Genomic DNA, 15943 nt, shown 5'->3' on the forward strand with positions numbered 1-15943 from the left:
ACACAAGGCACCATTTATTACTTCCTGTACAGAAGGGAAGTTTTAAGTTGTTGCGGAAGGGGAGAAAAGGAGGAGATGTTTTATACTGATAAAACGACAGCGCTTAGTTTCTGGGCTCCTGCACGGTTTAAGTGTCAGAGTAAATGTCTTAAACACAGCTCTTCTGTGTCGTTTGTACAAATGGATTTTGGTGATGAGAGGAGATGGTTTGGTTTTGTGTACCAACTGTTGCGTTTGGGTCTCTAATCCATTTTCAAGCCTCTCAGCAGGGTCACATTGTAGCATGTGTTAATTTGAGGTGAGAATTTCTCTCCTTTCTTGTTTTGAAGGGCTTGACTTTGGTAATGGTTATATTTGCGTGCATAGGAGTTTACAGTAGCAAAGCCGGTGCTGGTGGCAGTGCGATTTTGGTTCACTCAAGGCACTGTTTTATAATAACCTTATGAGAAGTGTAACAGGCTCTGAACAAGATTAGGGCTCCAATGTGCTTATGCTGTGACAGCAAGGAGTAAGCATTGACTTAGTGTTCAGCTCAGACACAGCTGGTAGAAGCAGCAGCATAAGAAATTTGGTCTGTCCAATTTTCAGTACAATCCAAAAGCACTGGAAAATATTGTCTCCAACTGTGCTGGAACAGGTTTCCAGGCCAATATTCACCGCACTCTCTTATTGAGGGGAAATTTCAGAGTCAGTATTGACAAGCAGATTTTGAAAACTAGCATTTAACAAGTGAGTTTTTAGATGGGATTCTTTACTACTTGTCCTCTCCAACATCTCTAAAGAAGAGAGCAGATCACAATTTTGTCCTGACTTACTCTAAAGATTTTAATACTAAACATCCAGATGCTTGTTATTTTTTACCTTTTTATCTATCAGCTGTACTGGATGCATCTTGGTAATTTTTGGCCAGCCATAGAGCTTTGAGACTTATTTATCTCTGGAGAGATTGCTGTCCTTTGTTCCCAAGCTTACAATTTTAAAATGCAAGTAAGAAATAAGCATGGGGTGCAAGTATGGAGTGAATGCATTACTTAACTCTAAAACAATAAATTGCACTAAAATATTACTTAGTATATTGTTTGTCTAAATATATATAGACACTACTGATAACACAAAGAATGTGAAATTCTAAAGACTTGCAAAATATATTTTTACTGTAAATATGGAGAGTACTTTTTGCATGTCTTATTCATAAACTATGGTTGTAAGAAGAGGCAAAAGTCACAAGTAGTGGAAAAGCTTTAATTTGTGTTGAACTCTGCTTTCCCATGTATTCAGCCCCTGGATCATGGCTCACAGGAATTTGCTTGTAGGATAAACAACCCAGTTTTGCTATTAAAGAGACTCTTTAGTCTTAAATTTCAGTGATGTTGCCTTAGAACAGAACAGCCAGTTGCTGAATGCTCAGATGCTTATTCTGAGCCAAGTACTCAGGGTTTTGGTCTTAATGTGTTTCTGAATTAATAAATAATAAATTATAATAAATTCTGTCAGCTCTGACCTATGTCTGCACTTTCAACACACGCTACCTAGCACAGCAATGCCTCTGACTTGACTGACATGCTAGCTAGCCACTGTTCCCAGTGTCTAGACAAAACTGCCTAGACTAGCACCAATTCTTTATTATTACTTATGCAAACTTAGAATAATCTGTTCTCTGCTTAGTTCTGGGTAATTCAAACTATGGATTTTTTACATTGTGCATGTCAGGTATGACATGCTATATAAAATAAGCAAGTGAATTTAAGAGTGGGGGTTTTATTTGATTTTTTTTTTTTTTGAGCAGTGTTCTTAAGGAAGTACTTGGAGGTAACAGGATTAGGTGCTAAGGAGTAAACAATATATCAGTTCCCAGTTAGCTCTGTTTTAAATTTCCCAGTTTAATGCTGAATTTCCTCTGCTATGTATTGGCAGCACTTTTTTACTGAGGTATGAGTTTGTTCCAGCTGTCATTTCTGAAGCCTTCCCTATCTCACACACCCCCAGCAGACTCTGACAGCTAAAAAAAGTAGCTGTTCAGTCATACCAGGGGGATTAGATGACAAGTGGCAGGTACAGAATAGCTAGATTTTCTTCTTTTTCACCTGTAATCCCTCCTCCTCTGATTTAGCTGTTTCTTTTTTCTCATGGCTGCTTCTCAGTAACTTCTCTCTCAGTTGTAGAAATAGAATAGGAAACGGGAGGGTGGTCTTTCCCCCTTGGTGCTCAGAGTACCCTGTACCCAGAGGTGTACCTGCACTGTCATGGCTGTCTGCAGGCCTGGGGCTCCCCTGTGCTTGTGCTCTCATCCACAGCTGTGCAGCCCTTGTACCGCTCCTCTTTCCAGACCCGTGCTAGATGCAGTTCAGGGGGGGCTGCTGTGTACATCCTGACCTTGACACAGGTCTCAGCAGCACTTCTTGCTTGTGATCCCCAAGTGCCCCTTCACACTGCCTTTAATTTCTTGAGGCTTACACTTCTGGGGGTAGAGACCTTCTGGAAATAGAACTGCCTCTATCTTGTGGCTGATTCCCTTCTTCCACGGAGCACAGCTTAAGCATCTTCTTTCCAGCTCCTCAGCCTTGCTGTGGGGCCTTTGGTTTGCCATTCACCTCACTGGGAATAGCTGGTTCACACCATGCAAACATATTCTTGATGTGCCACAGTCTGAAAACCAAGTGTTTGTATTCTGCACAGCTCTTGTGTTTTTAAAAAAGCCTGTCAAAATGCCAGTGTGATGCTTTGCCTCTCAATGTTTGGCATTCAGTGTTTTTTCCGTGGTCTGGGTGAATGTTCTTTCTGCTTTCCAGCACATACTCCCAGAGGTTCTAATTCTCTTGAATTCTGTTCCCCTTGAATATGTTGCCTTGTCTCCCAGGTCAGATTTCTGTGACCATATTTCTTACCTGACATGTAAAGAAGCACTAAAAGCTTAGTTTTCCTCCTTTCTCAGTGTTTTTATGAGCCTTTTCCTTGACTTTGAATATTTTTAATATAAACTTTCTCTTTGTGCTTGTTTTGCTTCCCACTGCTAGAAATTCCTACTTCTGCTCACAGAGGCCTCCTTTGGACAAGCTGGAGATAACTGGTTTTGTTAGTTCAAGAGGAACACCTTAGACTGTAAGGTTATTAAAGGCATTTTTGTCTGTCAGATGCTGATCATGGAACAGCTCTTTCAAAGTAGTTCTGGCTATCATAAAGTGGTTTTTTTTCCATTTTAGGAAATAAACTTTAGTACTGGTACTTGGCACAGAGATTATTAACTGCTCTAGGAATTTATAGTAATTATAATTGCTGCATGAGACATGGGGTAAGCTGACATTCTATGAAATTGCTTTTCAGTCCTTCTAGAGCTTGTACTTATCCTGGTTATCAATAGAAGTATTGATTTAACCTGTCTGATTGGGAACACATAGATATATTGAAACTGATCAGAGATTTCTAAATAGATTTCACTTCCATTACAAAACTGTTCTTTTAGCAACAATCTGCCAGTTTTGTACTTGTCTTGGTTCAAAGCAAAGCTAAAAGCTGAGCCTGGAGAGGTCTTCCCTAGCACTTGTCATCCTTATGGATCCCTTTCAGCTCTGCCCCTGGTATATATACTGAATTCTGTGCTGCAACTGGTGTTACTTTAAAGCTCAGCATTTACAAATGCATATTATTCAGTAGAAATACATATCTCTTTTCTTGCCTTCCCCCACACCTATTTTTCCCCTCTTTCCACACAGAGAAGCAGAGGTACAGCTTTCTGTTTGATGCTGTGCTATATAGTAATGGCAAAGCTGAGAGAGACAGCTGTGCTTCACAGAAAATTATCCATCTGTAACTCTTCTTTATGCAGCTTTTATTCCCTTATGTAAAGGTAGTGGTTCAAGATAAACAGCAGAGCAAATATTAGGTAGTTAAATGATATCTCTTCTGGCATCTGTTAGGTACAGAAACTGGTGTTGTCAATATTTAGGTGTGGATTTTAGATGTTTAGTTGTCTGATTAATCTGTTTGTATCCTAGAGCAAGAGGTATTTTATGTGGGAGCACACCTACACTGGTTACTAAATACTTGTGCCAATTCTTATTTGATATCCAGCATCATTAAAATTCATGGTGTGCCATCTGTTCTTTCTATCGCTTGTCATGAGTGGTCATATGAATGTGTATTCAAACCATGTCAAAAAATATTCCAAGGAAATGTTAGACAAGGAAATATGGGGAAAAAGTATTACTTTAAATACCTAGGCTTTTTTGCAAGTATATTTTCTGGCTGGCATTTAAACCACAGTTTTGAAGTTAATGGAGTGTTGCATAATCCCATGCTGTAATTCTTGAAGAAAATAATGCACATACTCAGTATGAAAGATGTAAAGAAATTTGTGCTGACACTATTAGAACATCAGTGTACTCACTAGCTCTTAGAAACGTTATTTTTACTATTTTATGACAGTTTCTCCTTCTACATAATGCCCTAGGCCAGGCTGAAGGGAATTGTGATGTAACTCAGTGGGACTTTTTCTGGGAATGTTCTACACAGTTGATTCATGCAGGAGAAAAGCTTATTTTACTAGTACCTTAACTTTGAGGGGGAGATAAGATATAGAGGGTTCAGAATCACAGAAGTGTTAAGGTTGGAAAGACCTCTAAAATGAAGTCCAACTGTTAAACTAATGCTGCTATGTTCACCACTAAACCATAGCCCTGGGTGCCACATCCCCAAGTTTTTGAACACTTCCAGAGATGGTGATTCCACTACTTCCCTGGGCAGCCTGTTCCAATGCATGACTACTCTTTTGGGAAGAATTTTTTCCTAATATCCAGTCTAAAACTCCCCTTGTGCAACTTGAGGCCGTTTCGTCCTCATGGTGTTTCTTCTTGTTCTGTGAGAAGCAGCTGACCTCCACCTGGCTACAAGCTCCCTTCAGGCAGTTATAGAGAGTGCTGTGATTCCCCCTGAGCCTCCCTTTCTCCGGGTTAAACACCCCCAGCTCCCTCCCCTGCTCCGCATAGCACTTGGGTTCTGGACACTGCACCAACTCTCTATTTGCTTTCTCTGGACTTGTTCCAGCACCAGGTATGGATTTTCATAAAGGTAGATCCTTTCAAGCCTGGTCGTGCAAGAGTTCAGTGGTGCTGAAATTATCTTGCCAAAAATCAATCCATCTACCCATAGGTCACACTAATCTTTTGTATGAAGCCTTTAAAATGGCAAATGCTAAAATCTTGTGTTGGGCTGCCTTTAAGGTGTTACAGTTCTTATTGTTACTTAGAATCAGTATTTGTTAAGTTGAACAGTGATTATTTGTATTGCTCGCAAGAGACTTAATACAGGCATCAAGAAGAGTGTTGCACAATTATTTAAAGTTTCACACTTTTTTTTTGTGAGACTGTGATTTTTGAACATTGTTCTTGGCAAAACATTGCTGTTGAACATGAAACATTTGATAACAGTATTTTTCTCTTTCCCTCATCCATCTTCCCCCTGCAAAAAAGGTACAGTATATGTAACATGAAGGTTCTTTCTGCTACCTTTTACCCTCTCTGTTAATCCTGAAACATGCCTGTGGAAGGAGGTAAGCAAGGAAGTAAAGGTCATGAGGCCATGATGGGAATGAACTCACTGAGCTACTAAGTGCTGAGTGTGTATTGTTAAAGCTGACATGCATAAGAAAGTGCTTGGAGCCTTCTGAGGAAAATTTGTTTTAATTATGTTTTCTAAAGTGGATCTAATACAGTAATGCCTGTTTAGCTTTTAAATCCAGACTAATCAGGGGGTTTATTCCAAGTTTCATTTCTAGTGATATTTTTGTTCAAATGAATTGGTGTCTTTTGTCCCCTAAGCTTTATTTATAACTGTCTTTTTATCCTTGCTTGCAAAAACTTTCAAGCTGTTTTTGGAAGGCTTCTTAGAATTCTTACAGTCTGCCTTTAGGCTGTTCCCAGATTGGTATGTTCTGGATTCCAACACTTCTGGATACAGTGGAACTGCTGGATACAAAGATGAGTAGTAAGATGAGAAAATCATGGCATCTAATTTTGTTCTGGTTTGAAAGCAAAACCAGTGAGAGACTCCAAGTCAGAAATACAATTTACTGGGAAAAGAGAAAAGAAACAAAATACATGCAAAAATACAAAGGGAAGACCACTGACAAAGTCAGAATACAACCTGACACCCCTTTGGCCAGTGTGTTGGTAGCAGTCCAAATTGGAGTGGCTGCAGCCCTCCTGGAGTGGCAGATGTGGTTTCTGTTGGAGCAGTGGTCCTGTAGAAAAGGTGTAGTTGTCCAGTGGAAACCCCAGCTGTGTCCTCTTGGAAACCTGTGGGAAGGCTGCCTCTCTGCCCAAAAATCCCAGAATATATCTAGGTGGGACTGCTTAGCTCCTCCCCCCTGGGCGGAGCATTTCACAATGGGCTGATGTCATTCTGAGTCATGCTGTGAGTCCTTGATCACCTGTACAACAGAAACGGCTCCTGGAGGGAGTTACCTCTGAGTCATGTGGCCAGACACTGATGGGCCCATTAACAGGAGATAAGGAAAACTGCCCAGAAGACAACTGCTACACAGATGGCAATAGAAAAACATCCTGCTTCTCAATCTTGGACAAATTTCTTGGCTGGTTTTTTAGTTACAGATAGATACTGAGCTAAGTATATGGTTTTGATTTGAATAATAGTAATGAATTAAATCTTCTGGGTTTTTTTTTTCTTTATAAAGGGTTGTTGAAAGGGCATTCAGAGCTCCAGAATTAGATCTTGTTCTAGGCTTGTAGGGCCCGATCAAAAGTCTGTTTGTTGCAAATAGTGGGAATATCTCCTCTGTTAGATTTCATTCTTCAGTCCTGCTTTATGGATGTGCACTTTGTAAAGAAGTTTTTACCAGTTTTTACCAGTATCTTCTACCATACCTTTAGAAACCTGGGATCTGCAAGCCATCTTATAAGTCTTATTAAAACACATTGTTAAAATGAAATCTTCTCGTGGCTCTTTCCTCAACTTGAATTGGGAACTTGTATTGTGGCTTAAATGCTTTCTGTGTAGCCTTTGGGGCTTCTTCTATGCAAAATGATGTAGAATGGCATTAAGGTCAAATCTTGGAACAGTCTGATTTTAAAGGGAATCCAGCAATATTTAAGTTTCAATGTAATAAGGTGAGTGACCTACTACCAAGTAAAATAGTTAATTAATATCTTCTTTTCTTCCTTATTTTAGCAACTGAAGGTTCTGAAACACAAGATAAGAAAGTTACTTCAGGACAAAGCAACACTGGAACTAAACCAGGTACAGTATTCCACATGCTCCTTGTTTTAAGGCTGTTTGCCTCAATGGTGCATGGAAAACAGCTGTTGTCACAGGAACTTCTAAAGTTTGTTGCTTTTCTAGCTCACTGTTTCAGACAAAACTGGTGCCAGTGACTGTTCATGTTTAGATAGGCTGGAATATGTGATTGTTTGCAAAGAAGCAAAACTGGAAAAAATTACTTATATTATAGAATAGCTTAGGGAATGAGAGTTGGGAAGTGAGAAAAGACAACAGAAGCCACTGTATTTGCATTTGTGCTTGAATGAGAATTTTGCGCTGTAGGCAAAGATTTGCAGTTTTATATGAATGTGTCTCTGTTCAGGCATTTCCTCATTTACCACAAGGCATACCATATTCTGTAACGTGCTCTATGCTGTGGGCATTACTTCACGATACCTCACGGGTACATTGTGTGGATTAGTTCACTGTTTGCTTACACAGTTGAAAATGTATGTGCTAAAAAGCTTAGTGTAGTCCTTGGTGTCATGGGTCTGTTCCACTTGCATGCTTAGACCAAGATCCAGAAGAGGACTTAGATATCTAAATTCTGCTTGTGTTGCAGTTCAGGTACCCAAGATTAAAGTATGCAGTTATTAATGATTTTGTTTTGATGCCTGGGAAAGCAGAAGTGCTTGTGGTACTAGGCCCACTGTAACATCCCCCTTTCAACTCCTTGACAGCTTGGCAGCTCAGTGGATGTTTTGTACTGACAGACTCTTCTCTGTCCCCAAATGGGATGCTTTGGCCTGTGTCCCCGGAGGGAAGGAATCCCAGTGCTGTCTGCATTCAGATCACACCTGGAATACTCTGCCAGGCACACTGGGTCCTGCACAATCACAGCTGCTCTGATTCAATCACAAAAGCAGTGGGAAAAGGAGGAGAAAACAAAGACACTCTTTCCACAGCTCTTTGTGGTGGGCAGCATTCAATACACTTGCTTTATTCTGCAGTAGTTTAATCCAGTTTTCATTTCTCAGGAGGGCATCTTAGCTATTCCAATGTTCCTTTCATCTATGCTGGTGTGTAGAAGGAATCCAAAATTCTTGGGGCTGGAATGAGGGAAGGCAGAGTGGAGCTGATAGTATGAGCTACAAAAACTGGTCATATTTACAAAGTATATATGACAATTGATAATTTAGGAACTTAAATTTCTACGAATATAAATTTTGCTTAGGAGTTTGTCGAGCCTTAGTTCTGTAGAAGATTTGTAAAATTTGTTTTTTGCTGTTGTTACTCTCATTAGGAAAAAAATACCTATTGATGTTTTCATGCTGAATTTCTGCAAAATACTGTTCACAGTTTCTGAGTTTTCAAAATTACCTATTAACTTACTAAAATGAATTTTGAACACCCACTAAATGTTCTAAAAATCTGAACATATGCTGTTTTTATACGTAATTTAGAGGCTTAATTTCCAGTAACAGGTACAAAATTAATTTCTCCTATGCAGACCTATTGCTTATTTATTCTCCCAGCATCCTTATCATACGAATGCTTAAATCTGTGCTGTTTACATAAGTGAAGGGAAATAGATTGTTGAGTGTGACTTCCTACATATTGTAGCATAACCAGACTGCAACTTCCAAAGCAGCATGTGGGTCTTCCTGGAGTGTTGTCTCTTAGGCTTTGTATATGCCCTATTGGCAATTATTTCTCTAAAAAATGAGAAATTCTTGCAGGATTCATTGCAGCTGACATGTTTCCCATTTCCTTTCACAGTAACTTAAAGCTGATGGTCTGATGAGGAACATGAGCAAAAGAGAGTACAAAATATTTTGTTTGTCCTGATATTCCTACCAAATAAGAAGAAATGCCAACCCCCCAGGTATTTACCTGGTGGGTTTTTAATGAATAGTGACATGAGAAATGAAACGGGGAGCAGTCCCAGTGAGCTCTCTTGTTTTGCCACAGTTTGAAACTATTGATGCTCGGCACTGGGTTGCCAACAGAACATGTGGATTCAGAATGCAAATGTTGGAGTTTGGGTTTGTAGCCAAACTATGAAGGATAATTTTGAAAACTTAGAGAAGACATTTTAATTATCAATGTAAATCTTGCACTGATAATATGTGCTCCAGCTTCTAGCAGACCAAATGCAATGATGGTCTGGTACAAAGGTGTTACCCTCATCTTTGTCCTAATATTGATTTAGCTCTTTGTGATCCCAAATGTATGCAAAATCCCTTGTTACTGAAGACACACACTCTGCATAGCCTGCAACTTAATGCAAATTCTTTAGGATTGCTCTAACATCGTGGGGTGTTGGGAGAGGGACTGTTCGTGTGTGAACACTATCAGGTGTGTGATATGGAAAAAATAATTGGATATCTTCAAACACAGTGGCAGAGGGCAACTTTAAAAATTTATTTTATTCCTTCATTGCTTATAATTAGGAATTCTTAAGGGAGACCTTTTCAGTTTGCCTGTCTATGTAACTCTGCTGCCTCTTTGAAGAACAGTTGCCTCTCTCCGATAGGGAAATCTCTCTTCTCAAGAAAGGGAAAAAAATACTCCAACTGGAAGGATATTCTGAAAGAAGCAGGTTTCTACATTTTTCCCCAGTGCCTCATCATTTTCTGTCAACTCAATGTTACATTGACTTTGCTGACAGCCCTTGAAGGGAATCTTTGTTTTCCAGGGAAAATGTGCATTATTCCACAAGCCCTAATTACTCATGCCACAGAAATTCATGTTTTGTGAACCTTGTGTGCCAGTCACCAGGGAGAAGGAATATTATTACCCTTTTGACCTGTGCCTGCATGCTAAAGGGACTGCGTGTGAGTCAGCGCACTCCTGAACATCAGCCAAATGCAGATGTACACCATGCAGTGGGCAAATCTCTGCCATGCCATGACTGAGCAAAGTGTCATAAATGGCAGCACTGTGGGCTAGTCAGCCATCACTGAAGTTTTGACCTGCAACTGGGTGATAAATTACCTTTGCTGGTGACTTTTTCACTTGTTGTGCCCTTCACTGGTGCTGTTGTCTTTGAAGGTTCTCCCTGCCAACTGTGCAATGGGTTTTCTCCTTGCAGCTGTTACTGTGCATTGCTATTAACACTCTTAATTGGGGCTCTAGTCTGACAGTTGTTGAGATAATAGTTTTTCACTTATTAGAGTTCAAGAGTAATTAAAGTGTACTTAGCTGTTGCTGAACTGGTTCACCCAAGAAATCCTGTTATGCTTATACAGAAACTTCTGTTAGAGGATGAAATGCACATTATTATGTTTTTTTTTTTAATCTAATTCAAATAACTATTCAAAATTAGTCTAGCATAGCCTCACTTCAGGGACTTACTTTGCAAATATCTTTAACCTCAGTTTTATGACCTATTGTATTGTTTGCTAATAACTTTTTTCATAGGTATGCATCCCATACACAAGTAGGCTGACTCTACATGTTTTTACAAGTTGCTTACAAGTGTATACACACTGAATAGTGAAAAGGCTCTGTTGCCTTGTGCACTTTCATGATGACAGTATTCAAATAGCTCTTTGTCTTAAAAAACTTAAAAACTGAGTTCCTCTCAGTACCAAAATAAATCAGACCATTTATTTATACCCAGAAATTGTTGATTTTTCTGTGGGTTTTTTGTTTACTGTGTTCTTATGCAAAGCAGATTTTTTTCAGTGCTACTGAAAAAAACCCCATAATATTAAGAGCTTTCCAGGTTTAACAGAGCAGGCTGAGTAGGAAATTAGTTTTGGCAGCACGCTGAGATGAATTGCTAACTTGGATTTTGGTCCCTTTGTCTGGAACAGCTCCATTGCTGAGACTGGAAGTTGAATGCTAATTGTTCAGCACTTTGTTGTCTTCCAGAACCATCATTGAGCAAGTGATGTTTTCCAATCAAACCTGAATTTTTAAAGTCAGACCTGGGCTCTGACACAGATCTTCCATATTATTCTCAGTCTTACTGCTGTGATCCAAGCAGCCAGTTGCAGTTATGAAGTACTCGCATAGATAAATTTCAGTCTACAAGAATAGTTACAGCTCTCATCTTACTTGACTCGTGTTATACTAGTCCATGCATGTGATGGACTGCCTTTAGTATGTTTGCCAGAGTTTTTAACACATGTGCACACAAACATCTTTTGAAATCAATATCATGCTTTTTTCAGAGGCTCAGCCAGAACTGCTTTGGAATTACTCAGCCAGATCAGTGTTTTGATTCAGCCTGTTTTGCTTGGGTGCTGAGGTTCTTGTGTCATGATATAGGGCTTATTGGTTGTTCTGAGGCAATATCAAGGGGAAGATAAAGCTTTATTATAATAGCCTTTCCTGGGGATGCATTTTGGAGAGACATTATGGAATAATAAACAGTATTTTTTCAAAATGCTCTCTAGCAGTCAAGTTTTTTAGGCTTGGAAACAAAATAAAGCTTCTTCCTTGGCTTTTACAAGCAGTCGTCTTGCTGGGTACTTGCAGTCACATCTTAGTCTATTCTTTGGAAGTATTTTACATCTTAAAAAATAGGAATGCATTCTAATTATCAGTTTTCTAGGTTTTTAAAAATAAGATAGATTTCTGAAAACATTATCTATTTTGAAAGAATAATTAGAGTTAACAGCCATTTTCCTATAAGTTTGGATTTGGTAGTATTAGATTTTATGCTATGTGCCTAATACTCCTCTTTCTCCATTTGTAGATCATCCAACAGTACTAAAGGTTGATGATAGGCAACGGCTTGCCAGAGAACGGAGAGAAGAGCGAGAAAAACAGCTAGGTAAGGCCCCCTCTGATTTTTGTTTGTTTGTTTTTAATGGACTGTCATGTGCATGCAGCATTATTGCCAGCTTATTTTTAGGGGCAGTCAGCAAAATGATAGTGCTAGATTTGCAATAGTGTTATCTTAGATACACTATCATATCTTTAAAGTTGATCTTTTAGTTCATCAGTACTACATCTCTCACCTGTTCTGTAAATGTGAATAAAAAGTAGGTTTAATTCTTAAATCATGCAAGGGAGCTTAGCTGATGTAAAAGGAATTTTGAAATTTTAGAATATTTTACCAATTAAGATTAAAATGCTGAATACCATAAAATAGAATTGCAGAATATGTTGCCAATGTATGATTGAATTTTTTAATATAGCGGGGTACTTTTTTCAGGTCAAACCTTTAGTAGGTGTCAAATAGGTGTGCACAATGTCTTATGTCACCTGTGCCTGTGTATGTATAACACAATTCAAGTGAGTAGTGAAGGCTACCTAACAACTGACTGCTGAGGGCAGTTTACTGAGTATGGTGGTGAGAGAATTAAGAATTATGTGAAGCCAAATTGGTGGCTTTCTGAACAACTTTTATATGTTTGGCTGCCACAAAGATCAGTGGTAATTGGGAGGTTGGGAAAAACAAGTATTTCCTCTTTTTTATATGTTTCCTCTGATTTCTTTCAATGCTGAATTGTTTTTAGGGCTTGAGAAACAGAAGTTCTTTATTTCCCATTTCTAACTTCTGAAAGTTTATTGAACTATATTGTAACTCTAGCCAGAATTATGCTGGTTTTTTTCTAACCTGAAGAGCCATCATTGTCACCTAGGTCTTGATAGCATTTATATCCTCCTTTATTTACAGCACCTTATAACATTGCAATAGCCATGCATGAATCACTGGGATTGTTTTGGAGGGGAAAAGGAAAACTTTAGTTTTGGCTTGCTCAAGGGGTAACATGACAGGATGTTTGATAATCCCTGAAAAGCTGCTCCTTGAGTTGAGGTTGAAGGTATGTGTAGGCTTAGTTTCTTCAAATTTCAGAGCAAATGGATGTTACTGGCCCATTTTAATTAGTTTTTCACAGATGATGGCTCCATGTCTTGAATTTGGTTTTTTTTTTTCAGGTTTCATCCTTGTATAATAACAATGCTTTACTCAAATGCAGAGAAAGATGCATTCCTTGAATTTAACTCAACTCAGATTTTTCTAGCTTTTGATAAATGAGTATTTGTTACCAGAAGGACATGATTTCTGTTGAGAAATGTGTTATTTTGTGTGATATGTTTTAAAGCAACATCAAAGCTGCATCAGGAGTTTTTGTAAGCTGATGTGGAATCCTTCATTTCCACATGGCAGAGTTCTGCATGTCCCTATGATGTATGAGTGTATTGTGTGTTGTTGCGAAAATTGAAAGTCGCATTGTACTTTCATCTGTATATTTGTCTGCTATGATTTAGGAGCTATCTCTTGAGATTTGTGTTCCAGTACAGCAAAGGAATGGTTTTTACAATGTCATGCAACTTTCTTTTTTTTTTTTTTTTTGTGCATTTAGTGCAGAACCTAGATAATCAGTCACTCATGTCATGTGAACCACAGCAAAGAAATTCCTAAGCTGTCACTCTTAAACATTAAGTTGTAAAATATTGTTACATAAATATGTCTTGTTAAAAATTAGAGTTGGATTTTGTTAATACTGGGACATCAGCCATGTAACAGTAAAGCAACTGGAGGAAGGAATTTTCTTTTTTTTCAATAGAATTAGGTTGGATTTAAACTTAATTCCATTCCTTTTGATTCAGAGGATCTGTCAGGTTTAGCAAAGACTTCTTTTTATACAGAAGTTGAGAATTTCAGTCATACCTCAAGCAAAATTATTCTTTGCTCAGGAAAAAAAGGAAAGGGTTCAGTTCTCTAGGTGTAGAGCTGGTGGTAATTTTGTTTTGTACTTTCAACAACTTGAACTCCTGGAGGTCAGGAAAATTAAGTTGTTTGACCCTTCTGTTAAGAACATGTGGAGTGCCAGTTTAATAAGGATTATGTTTATTTATTGGGCAATATTCTGATATTAAAGAAGAGTTGATTTAAGACCATTTTTCTTCCCCCTTTTTTTTTACTCTCAAGTTCAATTTTTTTCAAGTTCCACTGTAATAGATTTGGCTTTCCTTTGGTGGGTTGGCATGTGCTCTGAACTCCTGAGGATTTGCTTGCACCTGGAAATAGTATTTTAGCAGTCTTAGACTACTTAGCACACTTGGGTGTCTAAGTCCGATTTTTAATGAGTGCTTAGAGAGTAGGAAATGCTGTCATTTTTGGGTATATATGTATGTATGTGTGTATATATATATATATATGTATATGTATGTGTGTATGTATATATATATATACATATATATATATGTGCTGGGACTGCTGTTTCTTGTATCTTGTATCTTCTTCCATTCAGTATCTGCTGTTTATTAAGGATCATGTTTAGCCACCTAATTGAAAAGATTAAAGAAGCTTCTACAAAAAATCCCTCTTTCACCTTTAGTATATTCATGTTTTGTTTCAGACTCTTCTTTAGGTAACATAGAAGATACACAGGGACTCAATCAGCAAATCCCACCAACAAGAAGGAATTATTGGTTTAGTTCATTCACTGTAGAAAAGGCATTGCTTTTAAAATGCCATTCCAACATTTCTAAAATATTAATTCTTTGACTTTTTTCTGTGCAGTTCTTTTTGCATGACTAAAGTTGCAACAATTTAATGGAGGGTTTTCTGCTTCATTCTTTTTAATCTCCTGACCATTTGGTAATGTGTGTTTTGCTGATATCACATTCAGGCCTTTAAAGGATTTGTTAGGGTGACCTTACTTGATTTTCTAAGTAATGCTTCCAGTGTTGTCACTTTCTCTTTAGTAACCATGTTTTCATTTTTGTGCTCTTTCCCACAGCACCTATGGATAAAAGTTAACATCTGTCCTTTAAAATACAGATATCAGATCTCTCTATGTGAGACTAACCCTCTTGGGTTATGCAAGATGGAAATCCCAAGAGAGGCAGTGGTAGATCTGTTCCTGGAGGCCAGAGCAAAGGGACCTATCACACTCTGGCTCCAGCTTGGCACTTAACAAGTGTCAGGCTGAGCAGCTGTGTATTGGCACTGGATGCTGAGAGAAACATGTTGGAACTGACTTTTTATGAAGGCAACCATGGTAGATAGCCTAGTCAAACTGGAAAACATTACTGAAAACTGCTGCTTTTTCATCATGTGGACTTTACCCTTATCTGCCATACTGGTTGTATCTGTACTGCCAAATTACCAGTGCTGAAGAGCATTCCTTGGTGGTAAAACTTAATTCTTCTTGCTATAAAGCTGTTATGATGGATCCTGTCAGGATGTTGCCTCCAGGCAACTAGCTGTCTGCTTGCTGATTCCCAGACAAGGATTGGGAATGAGCTGGGAAGGTCCATGGGCTTTTCTGCATGTGCTAATTAAGTGCTGTCACCATTTTGGAGGGTAGAAGTTTAGTGGTAGTGGTGAAAGTTGTTCCATGCCAGTTAGTCTCTGGTTCAGCACAGACCTGGTCCTCCCTAACTGGAAAGAAAAATCAAAATGTGTTTTTCAACAGGGAAAATAACTGGGATTTTAAAATGGGTTTCATTCTGACAACCTTGGGTAATGACTTAGCAAAGAGGAAGATTTTTCTTATTATTACTTAGCAGTGTCTTGGTCCCTGATTCTTGAGAAAACTGTTTTGAGTCTCACTTCTGTGCATATCTTATCTACGCTAATCCTGCTTGAAGACTGATCTTTTTTTAGAATTATCAGAATTATGATCCTGACAAGGACACATGGTTCATTTAGTTTCTAGCGTTGGGAACAAAAGATGGTAATACTGCTTTTTGACTTAGCACATTTCCTTAAATAAAGAGTGATTAATCGTAGTTCTTAGAATATGTCTGAATTTCAAGT

At 38.4% G+C, this 15943-nt stretch overlaps 1 protein-coding gene across 9 annotated transcripts in view; it reads left to right on the top strand.

The window, feature by feature from the left end:
• Nucleotides 1-15943, top strand: part of MAP7 (microtubule associated protein 7) — a 99394-nt gene that overhangs the window by 44266 nt on the left and 39185 nt on the right. For all 9 annotated transcript variants that reach the window (XM_068184854.1, XM_068184852.1, XM_068184853.1 and 6 more), the window contains exons 2-3: nt 7183-7251; nt 11921-11998. In XM_068184854.1, the coding sequence (XP_068040955.1) occupies nt 7183-7251; nt 11921-11998 (147 nt within the window). The remainder of the gene's footprint in view (nt 1-7182; nt 7252-11920; nt 11999-15943) is intronic.

Source organism: Anomalospiza imberbis, chromosome 3, assembly GCF_031753505.1.
Source record: "Anomalospiza imberbis isolate Cuckoo-Finch-1a 21T00152 chromosome 3, ASM3175350v1, whole genome shotgun sequence".
NCBI classification, from domain to species: Eukaryota; Metazoa; Chordata; class Aves; order Passeriformes; family Viduidae; genus Anomalospiza; species Anomalospiza imberbis.